We start from the raw sequence: 16,256 nt of genomic DNA on the forward strand, positions 1-16,256 counted from the left end.
ATGTGTCTGTCTGTCTGTGTCTGCCCATCTGTGTGAGTGCGTGTGTCAGTCTGTCCATCTGTCTGTCTGTCTGTCTGTCTCTCTCTCTTTCTCTCTCTCATGTCATCTCATCTCATGTCTGTCTGTGAATGTTATTTAAGTTTTGCAGCTGCGTATGACTGTGTCTACTCATGCATGCATATGCAGGTGCATGCTTGTATATGAATGTGTGTGTACACGTTTTCTGTAAATAAACCTGTTTCTCTGTCTTTCTTCATGTCAAAGTCTTTGTTGAAGTCTGAGGTTCTTTGGAGTTCTTCAGAATATGCATAAAAGCTGACTAACGGACAAAAATCGCTCATTTTTCATGAAGTCTTAAAGATATACAGTCTAACCTGTCTATAACAAATACCCAAAGTACCGAGAGATAGAATCGGTCGCTATGGAACGGTGAATTACATAGAAAAATAACTCGTCTGGGATCATTGGGAGTGGTCGTTGTGGGGAGGTGGTTGCTTTCGAGAGGTGGTCGCAAGGCCAGGTTCATTTATGCATATCATTTACCTGTGTGTGCATTGTTGTTTTTATGACCCCTTTCCTGTTTTACTTGTAGGTAAGCCTTCTGGAGACCCAGCGCCATGCCATCTCCCTGCAGGAAGCTCTCATGCAGCGTACACAGCTGGCAGACAGGATCATGGGAGGTAGGTTGCCTTTCTTCTTCCGATATTTGTCAACCTCCTTGTCTTATAGATCAAATTTAATAACCAAAGGGAAGTAAACGCTCTAAATGCATGTTGGGCGCAAAGTAAGAATCCGGGGCAGAGTTGGAATAATCGGGATTTCCCGAAACCTCATTTGATTTCCAACAAAGCGCCGTAAAATTGGTGCGTTTTGGTTGAGTGGGATAGGTCGTTGAACTGTGTTGTTACAGCCCGCCGAAGTTATCAAAAGTGTTTTTGCTTTTTGTAATTCGGTTGGTTTGGTGCGTTATACAATGCATCTGCTTTTTCAAGACTAAGCATTGATCACTTTAAAACACAAGGATCATCATGGGCCATCATGACTTGTTTCATTTTACATCGCATTCTAAGAAAGAGCAGAATTCTCACTATGCGCGCGGTACATTTCAAGAATCGCGTAGCGCAAAGTTGGAATTCCTACAATGGCGGCCATTGTTGGAATTCCAACAAAGCGCAGGTCATTTCCGGAAAAGCGCCGATGACGAGATGGGTCGCAACATGCATCCATTACATTACATGTGTCATATGCATTTAGAGCTCTCACTTCCCTTTGGTTATTTCTATATAATGGGCTTCTTGTACATAAACTTAAATGTTCTACCATTAATTATATGTATTAATGTAACAAGTTTTTAGTAGTTGTAGTAAAAGTAGATTAGTCCATCTTTAGGGTGAGGGCCAGAAAAAAAAGCATATCTATGCTTATTTTTGTTACCCTCGTAAAATAAAGAATTGTTTCATTTTCATTGTCATTACTTTCATGATGTGTTCCCCTCCACAATTTCGTCTTTTCTCTATCTGTTTTGTTTACTTGTTGGTTGGTTGTTTATGAATAATATCTTGTCCTTTCAGGATTTTTGATGTCCCCTCACTTTTAAATTACTGATTGAGCAGTCTATCTTTAATTAAGCAACATTAATCTCATTTACCTAATGTTGTATGGTTGCTGGTAGCTCATTTGGCAGAGCAGTTAACTTGTGCAGGTGGCCGATTACACCTAAACTTGCGCACCCTGGGTGGCACAACTCTTGTTGCTGTTAGCGTTTCCGCTGGAAGGAAACGATGAGAATTTCCCAGCAAGGTTTGTTTGTTTTTTAAATTGCTTGAAAATGAGAGCACGCTTTGTAAAAAGTCGAAGACGTTGTTTTATCTGCATCAATATTTTTCCCTCTTCAGAGGCTGAGAAAGAGCGTCGCCAAGAGAGAGACGCATGGGAGGAGCAGAAGCGAGAGATTCAGTCTCGTCTTGACGCCACCATGGAGATGTACCGAAGTCTGGCTCTACAACACAAAGCTCTGGTAAGTAAATACAAGGCCTGTGAAAAAAATTGACATTGAGATTGATGTAATGTTCTCAGTGGCTAATATTGGAGACATGTTTTGATATGTTATACTTTAAACATGACCGGTATCAAGCAAAACTTGGAACTTGGATAATGGAAGAATATGACAGCCGTATATAGGGATCAAGAGATATTCATTAACTGTAGAAAGAGCTTCTATGGCCTTTTCATTGTTAATCTTTGGCTGGTGTTTGAAAGGAAGCGGGGGAGGGTGTCTGGGGAGATGATCTGTTGGATGATTACTACTTTTGGGGATATATCTTGCTTGCACAATTTTGTTACAAAAATGTTCAGCCATTTAGAGGCAACATGATAACAAATTACACTTGTTGCGCCGAACTTAACCTTCATAAACTTCATGACCAGCAAAATTACTTTCACAGTTAAATATTTTCTGTTTTTGCAGCGACAGTCAACAACCAAGCTGGCCACGCAGATGAAAGACTTGTACGTGGAAAATGCAAACTTGATGAGCGTTCTGCAGCAGACAGAAGCAAAACAAATCGCTGCGCAGCGCAAGAACCGCAAGCTGCAGAGACAGTGTCAGGCCTGGCATGACACAGTGCATCGTATGCTGCACAAAAAGCAAGACGCTCTTGGTCAAACCTGGTGACATACTGCAGGGGGTGGGCAAAAGGGGGGTGGGTGGACATTGTGATATGTTAAGAGAGACAGAGAGACACAAAAAGAGAAAGGAATTTAGTGGGTTAAGGTGTGTGCTTGAAGAGGTAAATGTAAAAGATATATGGCAAGTGAGTTGCTCCACAGGAGCTGATGAAAATGCTTGACAAGCATTCCCTGTAGCGAGCTGAAATTCTGATTGAAACGAAACAAGGGTCTTGTGTGAGTTTCTGACGAAGAGAATGAAAGGAAAAGAAAAGCTAGGTTGGGTGGAGGAGGGGTAGGGGGTGGCTCATGGTAATTAAAGTAATCAAAGCCACAAGACATAATTAAACAGGTACACACGAAAGTTGTTTCTCTCAAAAGATGATGTTAATGCGGAAGTCAAAATAGGAAGTCAAAATACTGTGAACTATGATGAAAGTGTATAATATTTATGGAATAGAGAAGGCTGAGTAATGTTCAAGACAATTTCAAAGCTAACACTATTGCTATATCTTACATGTAGCATGAGCGAGAGGTTGGGGAAGAGAAATACATGTACTGAATCAAACAATGTTACAGATTTACAGATGTGAGAATAGTATGGAAGTGTACGTACGTTGTGTTCTAAGTCATTTTTTTCATTGTCAGGGTGTTACATAGATGAGACAAAAGTTGAAAGCTTGGATATTTATCATTATATTAGTGGTCGAATAAAAACCCAGACATTTGTATGCAAACTTGGCTCACAAAGAAAAATCAGAAATGTCCTTAGTTCAATCTACAAATGCATTTGTCGCTCTAATTTTTACTCTTTACAAGTGCATGTATGACACTGCTTTAACAAATTCAGAAAAGGTTGGTGTGTCCCTCAGCACTCCTGTTTATAAAGAAGTTAAACAATCCATTGCAATGTGATATTGAGCTGCGGCTTTTTTGTTTCAAAACCACACAGTCAATTGCTGTGTGGCGTACGTACATCACAGATACACGTTTTTTTTCATTCCAAAAATGTTTAAACAGCTTTGTTTTGCTTTGTTTTCACTGTTTGCATTTACAACTGTAACTACTTCGTTTTTATATATGTCTAGTGAACTTTTGTGATAACTGATCTATCAGTGCAATATTCTTTAAAATCTAAAAGACTAATTTTCTTTGTAAAGTATTTCTACATGTTTGTGCAATTTTCCTTACCAAAAAGAAAAGGACATTATATTATTTCTAAAATGGCGATTGTTTCTACTTTTTTTGCATCCAAAGGGTTTCATACCTTTTCTTGATTTGTTCTTTCAGTTTTCTTCATTTCCTTGCATAATTATATTATGTTCATAACAGGGAGGGGGGATAATACATGTACATGTATATATATATATATATATATACGACTTGTGTCTGTCTGTCTGTGTGTGTGTGTGTGTGTGTGTGTTCGCGATGCACGGCCAAAGTTCTCGATGGATCTGCTTCAAATTTGGTGGGCATATTCAGGTAGACCCCGGACACAACCTGGTCGATGAGAATTTTCAACACGTGCTCTCAGCGCGCAGCGCTGAACCGATTTTGGTTTTTCTGTAGATCCACTACATCCATTCCCAGTAACTCTTCCTTATCTTCTCCAGTGTTTTGCGTTTATCTCCCTTCCTTCGTGTGGCGTCAATCCATATTCCCGTTACTATTTTTAGAAGGTCACTGTCCACAACGCTCAATCCATATTCCCGTTACTATTTTTAGAAGTTTTCCTTCGTGTGGCGTCAATCGCGTACGGTGCGCCACTCACCCGGCGAAGCCGTGTACCCGGCGAAGCCGGCGTACGGTGCGCCACTCACCCGCCGGGTATTCGGCCCTACTTCTTCCCGGCGAAGCCGGCTACCCGGCAAAGCGGGTATTCATCTAGTATATAATATATGCCTTTTCCCTAAATGTTACAAAGATTGCTGTGATAATGCATTGTGATGGTGTAATGGACCAAATATCAGTAACATTCACAAACAAAAATAGAACTTGAGAACAGATTGTCAGTGAAGATATCTGTAAATGTGTTTGTGTGTTCCAAGTCTGTATGTATTGAGCATTTTGTGTGTGATCAGAGTGGAAAATTCGGATTTATGCTACCAATTAGGAACACTGCCATATCAAATCATGCGTAAAAATTTATAACTACGTCATAATGGTGATTGTATGGGACTTTGTTATGTTTGTTGTTCTGTTTGCATGCTCATTAACTTCATTCATTGTATACTTGTGCGATTGTTCACTTTTCACAGAGTGTCTTACCAAAACCAACTTGGATTTAGGTTTGATCGTTCTTCCCATTTTTCCAAGATGTATTACATAACAATGTACTGACATGATAAACTTGTTGCGAATATTTATTATTATTTGTACAATTTCTGATGATCCGAACTTGACCATTCCAGTTACAAGGATTTGTCATTTTATGGGGTATCCATCAAAAGGTGTGACTTGTGCTCAAAATGTTTAAAAATGTTTTTGCAGTGTCTGTTTGAATAAAAATTGAGTTACTGAAATCAGTTTTGTTTCAGATTACCTCATTCCTGGCTTTGCCGTGTGGGAGATGTGTATTGTATTTGTTTTCTCCAGTCTGCATTCTAAAACCATCAGTGTTCATCAATAATCTGTGCTTTTTATATTCAACAAATATGATTGATAACAGAAACATGAACATTCACCGTGCTCCCTGGGTCATGGACGACCGAGACCATCATGAAAGTGTCTGTATCTATGAAACCGAGTTTTTGCTCAAGACTTTTATTTATGCAATCCCCAAACACCACAGGACCTTCCTTTCGACAATTTTTCAAAGAATTATGTTTGTGAACAAACAAATAAACAATGATGTAATTTGAACTACACAGTCCGGATGATGTGTCATGGACGACCCGTATGGAATTGTATGGTGTTTATCCCTAATCAGTCGGCTAGGGTTGTATATGATGCATACTCTGCAAATTAGTAGAAGAACTATACTGGCCGCGTACAACCTATACTTTTTTTATTTAATCATTCCTTAGAATGTTGGTTTACAAGGAGATCGAGTCCTGATTAACACAGTTTGAAAAGCAAAAGTGCAGGACACTGAGAGTTCAGAGGACAAGACATATAGGCAGCATAACAACTTGATTTGTTTGAACACTTTTTTTTATTGAGTATATGCAAAGTATACACAAGAATTAAAAAATAATTACAAAAACGATGTACATGTCATTGTAATTGTTTAAATACGGCATGTACAGGAGATACATAAATATTCCATTTAGACATTCAAAGGCACAAGCACAACAGAGAGTACAATGGGCTAAAATGAAAAGATTACCCATCAGTTATATCAGAAAACCTTGTGACTTTCATCACAGGTCACTGCAGAGTCCACTGCTACCAAACAGTCCACTGCTATCATGCAACATCGTTTACATGCTTATAACCTTTACCGTGTTTCCAAAGTCATGGACGGCTCACAAAACTGAAACTCTTTGGAATTCATCCTTGAGATTTCATGTCATGAAACACCATAGGACCTTCTTACCGACCTATTCCCAAAGAGTTATGCTTGTACACAATCCAATAAACAATGACTTAATTTTAACTGAACTAAAAACTGGATTTAGGAGATAAGAGGAAAATCGTGATCAACACCATTGCCAACATTTGAATTACAGTAGTTGGGGAGCCAGTCAGCGGATAGGTCGATTCCTTTATGCACCTGGGACGTGTGGTTGATAAACACTGACCGGGGCACTAACCGAGACATCGCTGCCAGGACTGGCAAGGCAAGAGCAAAAACAGCCTTTATTATGCTAAAGAACATCTGAACATCCAGAGAAATCAGCATGGCCACAAAATTGTGCATCTGAGACGTGCATACAGGATGACCAAGGCAACGCAGGAGAAGGGGGGTATCCTTTAAACCCACTGAAGGGGTACATACACGGTACTGATTCCGTCACTTATTCTAACTTTTACAGAAATATCCCAAATGGCAGCATTCATTCGATGAATTTCATGAATGACTGTATAGCCAAACCACATGATTGTGCAGTTTAGAACACATCTTTCTACAATGTCAACACACCCAGCACGCTTCACAGCAGCTGACTGAGAACTTCTGCAGGAAAATACTGATAACTCTCCGGGTATACCTTAATCACGGCTTCAAACCATAACAACAAGAAATGTAAACAAACAAAAATACAACAACAAAACATAATATCATGCAGAATATGGATGGTAGCACATATTTACACACAGGAAAAAAATCAATGTTGAAGGTACAAGTCATACATAGCAAATGTCCTTCAAAAAGAAAGAATTGACCCAACATAGGTACTTAAGGCAAGCAGTGAATGTTATTGCATGGTGGCACGGCAACAAATTGAACATGTCCGTATTTATGCAAAATAAATAATACACAAAAGCGCAGTTTGGTGGTATCTGCCAAAAAGGCAACAAAAATTCTCACGGGAAGACGAAAACGGACACCAAATACCAAGACGAGCAAAAACAAGTATACGTATTGAAGGAAGGCGTTAACACGCGGTAGAAAGAATAGCAAAGAAGGATGACACTTTGGGGGGGGGGGGGGGGGGGAAGACCTCACATATATGAAAAAAACACATGATACCATTGGCAGTAAATGGAATAAATATTGCTTTGCAATGGAAAAATTGTCAATACATATATATCTCTACATCTGCAAGTATATATTTCCCTGCACATACAGGCAAACCAATGGCCGTGAAAGTTTATAAAGCTCAGAACTGGCCGTCATACGATCAAAACGATAAGCTCTATGTCGTACGTGACCATAATTTAGTTCCACTCACGTACTCTCTATACGTGATGTTTTGGGGTTGTTGTTTTTGTTGTTCTTGTTTTTATAAAGACGCAGGTCTTTTATGTGACAAAGAAAAACGTGTAGTTTTGAGTCTGGAACTAACACACAAACAGAACAAAAACATGTAACAACCAAACTATGCGCTTACTACTGTTCCAAACGAAACGTACGTATATACATAGCAGAAAACTGTTATGTTTATCTGATATGCTTTACTGCTAGTCTTTGTGCGAATTGTAAATAATTCGCTAATATGGATGCTTAGCTAATGCGCTGAAAGTACAGTAATGGGTTGAACAGTGCAAAGACATTGTCAAAGAAGTACTGCTCTAGTAGACATGATCCATGGCGGACAGAGAAAACTCACGCTGAAAAACAGAACTAGGAATTGCTTAGGGCTCCAGTCTGGGGTGTTTTTTCTGCAGAAATCAATGTTAGCGATTGTGTGATGGTCAACAATGCGCCTACTAAAGACTTTTTCATTTACAGAAATATGACGGTTCTCCTTCATGATGTATGACCCGGAATGCTAAGTTCCTGACATGAAAGCGAGGCATACTGGACGCTAGTAAATTGTACTGGGGTCAGCAATACAAAACTAGCCGGTGGTGTAAACTCTAAAATCATAGGATTGAATTTTAAGGCAAGAGGTGGTACGGCATTTTGGTATAAACACGTGTTTTGGGTTCTCCGCATTTTTAGGTACTTTGAACACCATAGAAACATTGTGCGAAATAATGTTGTTATCGTCAACCTCTTTCTTGCAATGAAGCGATCATTTTTAAAGGGTCAGTTTTATTTACATTTGACACCATTTTGAAAACTGATGACGCTGTTTTCCCAGAATCGTTTTGTGAGCATCAGTGCTGTCATTGGGGAATACTCATCTTCTAGACTAACTATCCAATCTTCTTGCTCTTTTTTCGCATTTTCACCAGAAATGGTGTCTTTGTGTGGGGAGAGAGAGACATTTTAAGAATTACCAAGGAATGATTTTAGAAATTCTGTCAGAGACAAAACGTGCCTTTTTTCGGAATTTAATTTGTGCCGATAATATTAATTTTACCCAGAAAACAAAAATATAAAATTGCTCTGTCGTTGCATCTATAGGGACGTATCTAGAGTAAAATAAAACTAACTTAAAAGTTCTATATTCATTTTTCTGGAAGATAAATGTGTCCCCAAAACAAAATGTTGTATCTCCAAAAGCCACGCCAAAAAACGTCTATTTTGACCCATAATTCGTTCAGATAATTATAACTTTTTAGGACACAAAACACTTTCTCTGAGGAATTGTTTTATCAAGAACCTTCAAATAAAAATTGAAAAGTTTGCCAAAGAAACCAATCTTAATTTCCGTGCCATCTCTGCCCTTAAGAGCTGGCTGTTATCGATGGCCGATTCTTCAAGAGCAACAACAAAAACATGTTACTTTCTTTTGATCTATTTGTTTGCACCGTTGACGCTGACAGACTGTAACAGGAGCGTATCAGGCCCAGTAGAGCTAGCGTCTCCAGTCGACGGCGGTTGCCCATTCACCACGGACGGACCTTCAAATAGCGGTTGTGGCCCGGCGTCAATTTGTTTGGAGCACCATCCACAGAGTTGCCCACTGAGGACAGACAGAATTATCAGGAATTAACTTTGCGAAGGACGAACATATATTTTTGTTTCTTGATATCTAAGAATAAAAAAAAAGCTAAGCGGTGCAACGCACCATGCACAGAATGTGTGTGCCGAAACATGTTTCATATTTTTGTTATAAGATTGGCTGCCCGAATCCAGGAATTATGTGCGTGCGAGTGCGTGTGCGTGCGTGCGAGGGCGCGTGCGTGTACGCGCGCGAACAAATTTAAAGACATTCAATTTTTAATTATTTTAAGCCGTGTTAGGTGAGCCAGGATGGCGTCCAGTCACTTACTGATAGCGATAAATCAAGCACCCAACGACAACACCCACACTGATCAAAAAGAGAACTGCTCCGGCAGAAGATGCAGCCCAGATTTTCAGGTCAGCATCTTCTTCAACCAGAGTGCAAACAAAGAAAAAAGTCACATAAGAACACAAAAAAGAACTTGTTATTACACAAGGGTCCAGAAAAAATGTGCATGTGTTGCATGTGTTTGTTTCTTTGATTGTTGCTTGCTTTCTTTCTTTCTGTCGTTTTTTGTTCGTGTTTTTTTCTTTCTTTTTTAAAGGAACAGTACAAAGACGTTATCTGCAAAACTTTACTAGCAGCCGAGCAGGTTCTGTATGTAATAACAATCGATGCACTCAGAAATACACACACTTTGAGGCTTTGCGCACAAAAAAAAGCGGATGTAATGCAGTGGTGAGAGTAATGTTACGAATAGAAAACAGAAAAACAGGCGACACTAAGACATAGATATACAAATAGATAAATATATATATAATTACGTTGGTAAATGAATCGGTAAATGAACAAAATTTAATAGGAGTTTTGATAATCGGATGTGGTAAGCAAAATTCATTCACAATTTAGACAAAAATATTCACGACGTAACAAACCTTTCGTCGAGGAACCTATCGCCTTGGAAGTTGCCAAGTCCACCACTGAAATGAAACAATGCGCGTTTGTAACTGGGGTGCACGTGAGCCTTGCAAAATATAGACCCATTTTTTTCACAGATAGACACAGACACAGACACACGAACACAAACACACACACACACACACACATAAGCACACACAGACACACGGACACACACAGACACAGACACCGTGGCAGACACACACACATAAACACACAAACACTAATGAACACACAAACACAAATAAACACACACACACTGTACACACACACACACACACAAACACACACACACACACACACACACACACACACACACACATTTGAACGCGCACGAACTTGAATCCGAACGCTCACACACTGACACGAACGCAGGACACATTGAATACGCTTATAGAACTAAATAGCTTGTATATAAGCGGAATTTGCTGTTACTTACTTTCTTGCGTAAAAGTGCACGTCGTTGAATTCAGAATACCTTTTGGAATGTTCAGCTGAAATGTTCGTATGGCTTTAATTTTAGATGCAACCCGAAGAACGAATGTATGATCCTTTAAGCTCCCAATTCCATAATCTCTGTCATAATCGTGGGTACAATTCAGGAAAGATGAACGGTCGTCCGATGTACACATACAAACTGAAAACACACACACACACACACACACACACACACACTCTCACACGCACACACACACACACCGGCGCACACGCACACACACACACACGCACGCGCGCACACACACACACACGCGCGCACACACACACACACACACACACACACCGCACACACACACACACACACAAACACACACCACACACGCGCGAACACAGTTGTTAACATTATGTACTGAAAACAGTTTTTTTTTTATCATTAATAATTTAACAACAATGTAAAAAAAAAAAAAAATTTGAAACGAGCTCAAAGCACCTTTGTCTTCAGAGTAAAGTAGGAAAAGAAACGACTTAATATGGCCTCCTGGCTTCTTACCGTTTGATATGTTAAAAAAACAATTTTGCAATTTTTTTTTTTTTTTTAAACTCGAAATCTACGTGATTTGAATCCGATTGCACTTATTAACTGATTTGCTGCGATTTTCAAGAAGATCCCTCTCCCCACCATCACACCAAATACGACCATCACCATCCGGCATTCGCGCACACAAAAAATGAAATGAGCCAAGCCAAAGAAACAAACACCAGCACGAATTGGCACAACAAAAAAGCAAACAATCGGCGTTTGTTTGGCAAATGTTCAAATGATGAAAATGATGACAACGAGTTATAATGATGACGATGACATCGGAATGTAATATTGATTGTTTAACAGAACTGCTCGAGGATATATAATCCCCATATGAACGATAAACTGATTGCTAAATTCAGGTTAAAGTAAACCTCACATTCTCCTGTTTGTTTTCACACCTCGATTTTCCCTCACCCGCATACATAGTTTTGATGCTGGACTGAGTGCTTACTTATGTCAGATGTGGTTCCACTCGTCCCTCGCAGCACGATTCCATATTTTGAGTTTAGGTCCAGCCGCTGGTCCAACGGGAAAACCAGGTTGATCCCTCCCTCCGAAAATGTTACACCACATTCTGCTTCTGATGTGCACAAAAAAAGGACAAACAATGACAACGGTAAGAACATAATATATGTACATGCACTTCCACACGACCAGGCTATAAACACTGGTAAGTATGTTAGCCTTTTCATAGTTTTTATAGGTAAAATAAACTCGCGTGTCACGCAAATATGTCGACCAAAAAGAATGGTCATACCCTTGCTCATTGCACTGGAAGCTACTTTACAGCATAAGTTTGTCTCCAACTCATACCGGTTTATTTGAAGAGTTCAGATATTCAACCACAGCAGACGACATTCTAAAATCATCTGAGACAAGCAATGGTAAGAAAACAACTGCCCTTAAGTGGCCATAATGCATGTCGGGTGTCACATTCTAAAACGTTCGTTCATTTTGTTCTCAAACAAATCCACTCGGTCAGATAAGGGAAAGGAGTCACTGCTATAAAGAGCTCTTTACTGTAAATATTGATATCTAAACACCAAAGCAACCATATTCAAACCTAAAATACATCTAAACCAGAATGAAAATTCCATGTCACGCGCGACACGGGCGTTATGGTAAAATTAGTTGACAAAGTGTGTGTATGTGTAGAGCGATTCAGAGAAAACTACTGGACCGTTTGCCATGAAACTTTTCATTTTATCGCTAAATGTCAGTCTTTGATGACGTCCTATCCGGCTTTTTATAAAAGTTGAGGCGGCACTGTCACGCCCTCCTTTCTTGATCAAATTGAATGAAATGTGTTGGTCAAGCAATCTTCGACGATGTCCGGACTACGGGATTGCATTTCAGCTTAAAAGCTTAACACTTAATTAATAAGCCTTTATTTACTGCCACTCAAACCAAGCAAATACTTGTCACTACCACTACCCCCACCCAAACACACACACACACACACACACACACACACACACACACACACACACACACACACACACATACGCACACATACGCACGCACGCACGCACGCACGCACACACCCACATGCACACACACACACACACATACACACAAACACACACACACACACACACACACACACACACACACACACACACACACACATACACAGCCTCAACGTTCCCAACACACCTATTCTGGGGTTTCCGATGTAAAATTAGTTCTCTTCCAAGAGGGCCCCAAAGGGGGGGTATCATCACGACTGATCACGGGAAGGGAAATTTTAGCTTTCACGATCACAGTTACCTTGATTTTTGTTTTCACGATCACAAAGACCTTGACGAATAGAGGATCATAGAGTGATACAGCTGTGAAAAATGTACGTTGAAAATAAAATGCTTTGCAATAATGCCCATCACGATCACGAAAACAAATGACGATCACGATCACGAGACTTGATTTTTTTGTCATCACGGATCATGGGCAAAGTCCCATCACGATCACAGAAATGGAAATTTCGGCAATCACGGTCACAGAAAGGTCAAAAAACGCCAATCACGATCACGATTTTAAACCTTTTGGGGCCCTCTTCTTAATCGAGCATTTTCTGACTTATCTTTTTTAAGATGTTCGTAATCGAGCATGCGGAGCCTCGAAGTCTTTGACATTCTAAGTGTCCCAACAACCACACCCACCACCACCTTCACTCAAAAGAGAGGTATTCGAAATTCATAAACACCTACGCACAAAATCAACACGGGCTTGTTCACGTATTATGCAGATTAATGATTTTACCACAAATAGCATCGGTCGGGTTTTGCCGTTTTGTGAATTGGAGTATAAGTTATAAATGAAGAAAGGTTCGACGATTGTAATATTCTACTTACCAGCAAACGCGCAGTTTTGTGTCCTCGAGGTCAAAAAAACAAGTGCCAGATAGCAGTATAGCACTAATTGAAGATTCATCTCCCTGGAAGGTAACATGCAGTCAGTGTTAAAGGTACTGAACTTGTCAAATCCAGGTGCACGGAGCCCCTGGGGCTTTTAGTCATACCTCAGGCAGCTATCCGTTAGAAGAACTACCAAGTTTCATTGACTTGCACCCAAAGAATCAAGAACTGCGATTTTTTTTACGAATTAATTTCGTACTCGGACCCGGCTGGTCTTGACCTATTTTTGGATCTAAATTTAGATCAGGTAGATCACCACATCGTGCACAAAAAGACACGTCACTAGCAAACTATGTCAGACGTCATCATGAGTTTGTGTAAAACAAAATGGAGGCCGGAATCACTCAGTTGAATCGAACTCCGACCAAACACCACGTAATAACTAGGTTAATTTATGCACTCGCGTGAACAAGAAACTGTCGAGCTTCACAGATGTCGTCGTTGGGTAGTTTTGGGTTTGTTTTACTACCATAGGAGGATTTTTGTACTGTAAATGCACTCAGCTGCAACAAAAACGCAAAACGAAGACTGTGAGCTGCACTGTGCCTTTAAATTAGAAGTCAACAGTGGAAATTGTACAAACAAGCAGACGGTTTCAGAGTCCAAAAAGTGTGACAGAAGGAGAACTAAGCTACCGTTTAGTTCTTCAACACCCTGCTGTATTAGCTCATCTTCAATGCGGGACGTGGAGGTAAAAGTAAGCCGAGATCGGTTACAGCTACCAGTTACCACAGGAGCTTGTCCCGTCGAAGGGAGCACTGTGCCGTATAACATCGCTCTTATAATAACAACTGTTATCATTAGAAGAAGACTGGTATGCGACTGTGCTTTAATCGATGCCAGGCGCTTCAAACAGCTCCCATGCCATGTGATAGTGTGCTGTACACTATTTATATTCACTGGTATTGAAATACGCAGCGTAGGATCAGATCCGACAAAACATGTTATTGCTCCAACAACCGCTATTCCCGAGCGTCGCTCCCTAAGCATAGGCACACGACACATGTTGTAACTCACATGCTTGGTTGCCTACTTTTAGTAATCAAAAACAGGTATTATGCCAAAACGGTGTTACTCACATTGTTTTCGTACATCAGTTTTAAAAACTACTGATAGATGTGGCTAATCTAATCAAATACAAATTTAAACAGACAAGGATAAACTGTGTTTTCTAAAAACAAAACGCAATTGCCAGATTGCTTAATGAGCGCTTAAGACAATTGTTATCAGTTTGCTGGAACCACAAAACTGCCACAGTTGTATTAGAATATATGATTATCTAGGTAGTCATGTAACCGCTGAGCTAGGCGGCGCTGTGCAAACTGAAACTGTCACCGACCCAAAAATAGAGCTGACTTAACATCAGGATTTTATGTTGTGTACCTTTTTTTCGACCGTTTATTCTAGGGAGCCGCTAGCCTGAAGAGTGTGTGTGTGATTTGCGTTATTGAATTTACGGACATTTACTCAAAGACTGAGCAGTACTTCCGCTGAAGCAGGTAAGTCATATACGCAGTATTTTTTTACATTTCTTTTGCTGTGAAAAAAGACTTTTAAACATTGTTTTCCACAATATTGAAAAGCTTTGAAGAAAAAAGAAAACAACTAGTCGCGTGAAGCGATATAAAAATATTTAGTCAATCTGTTGGCATCGAAAGTGTGAACTGAAAGATCCGACAACACCAAAAACCAGTCATCGGCGAGACTACATTCAATTAGTTTCGGCTAACCATACCTGAAGAGAACACACACACACACACACACACACACACACACACACACACACACACACACACACACACACACACACACACAGACAGACACAGACACAGCCGACACACACACACACACACACACACACACACACACACACACAGACCACAGACACAGACAGACAGACAGACACACACACACACACACACACACACAAACACACACACACACACACCAGCACACACACACACACACACCGGCACACACACACACACACACACACACACGCACACATACACACACTCACTGGCACGCGCGCACACACACGCACACACATACACCGCACCCTCGTCTCGTTTCCCCGTCTATTAAAACATTTAGTCATAACTTGACAACAGTGACATCACTGTGACGTAGCAATTACGGGAATTCCCAACATTAACTCAGTGGCGGAGTCAGCACCAATGATAGTCCGGCATACAAACACAGGCGCCAACTCAGTATCATTATTCTTTAAAGCTTGGTGCCTTTTTGGCTCACGTAAGTGTAGCCTATGCGATCGTAACTTTGTCTGTCTGTGCGTGCGTATGTGCGTGCGTGCGTGTGTATGTCTGTGGTAGAAACTCTAACATTTCGTCATTTGAAGACGTCACACGCACGTATGTGCGTGCGTGTGTATGTCTGTGGTAGAAACTTTAACATTTCGTCATTTGAAGACGTCACATTATGGCGTAAGAGGGTTAGACGTCACGCGAAGGAATTACTGAAAGTCTCGGTCATTGTTACTTTGAGCGGGCCGAGACTAGTTGGCAGTCGTGTCGCAGGTATTGTTGACACTCTCTCTCTTTCTCTCTCTCTCTCTCTCTCTCTCTCTCTCTCTCTCTCTCTCTCTCTCTCTCTCTCTCTCTCTCTCTCTCTCTCTCTCTCTCTCTCTCTCTCTCTCTCTCTCTCTCTCTCTCTCTTTCAACTTCAGGCCCTTCAAGCGTTATTATTCTGATTTGTTTCGTTTTGGTTTCATTTTTGGCTCACGTAAGTGTAGCC

At 40.4% G+C, this 16,256-nt stretch overlaps 1 protein-coding gene and 2 long non-coding RNA genes across 5 annotated transcripts in view; 2 read left to right on the forward strand and 1 right to left on the reverse strand.

Annotated features, from left to right (window-relative positions):
• Nucleotides 1-592: 592 nt before the first annotated feature.
• Nucleotides 593-4,478, forward strand: LOC138953898 (ninein-like protein; the record flags this gene model as incomplete). Its single annotated transcript, XM_070325880.1, is given in 3 exon segments — nt 593-680; nt 1,896-2,017; nt 2,468-4,478. Coding segments are annotated over 3 exon segments (417 nt in total), but the record flags the coding sequence as incomplete, so codon positions are not given.
• Nucleotides 4,479-4,989: 511 nt separating this feature from the next.
• Nucleotides 4,990-14,481, reverse strand: LOC138953900 (uncharacterized). Of its 3 annotated transcripts, none has more exons than XR_011451643.1 (6): nt 13,440-14,481; nt 11,540-11,668; nt 10,504-10,701; nt 10,043-10,087; nt 9,435-9,531; nt 4,990-9,125 (listed from the first exon to the last, which is right to left on the reverse strand). It is a non-coding gene; the product is annotated as an uncharacterized lncRNA (long non-coding RNA). The 3 variants fall into 3 exon arrangements; XR_011451642.1 differs by having other exon boundaries at nt 9,435-9,534; XR_011451644.1 differs by lacking the exon at nt 9,435-9,531 and having other exon boundaries at nt 13,440-14,473.
• A 352-nt stretch (nt 14,482-14,833) lies between these two features.
• LOC138953901 (uncharacterized) overlaps nt 14,834-16,256 on the forward strand; it is a 54,970-nt gene continuing 53,547 nt past the window's right edge. Inside the window, exon 1 of the long non-coding RNA XR_011451647.1 lies at nt 14,834-15,001. This is a non-coding gene — a long non-coding RNA (uncharacterized lncRNA). The remainder of the gene's footprint in view (nt 15,002-16,256) is intronic.

This window comes from Littorina saxatilis, linkage group LG17 (genome assembly GCF_037325665.1).
Source record: "Littorina saxatilis isolate snail1 linkage group LG17, US_GU_Lsax_2.0, whole genome shotgun sequence".
In the NCBI taxonomy this organism is placed as follows: Eukaryota; Metazoa; Mollusca; class Gastropoda; order Littorinimorpha; family Littorinidae; genus Littorina; species Littorina saxatilis.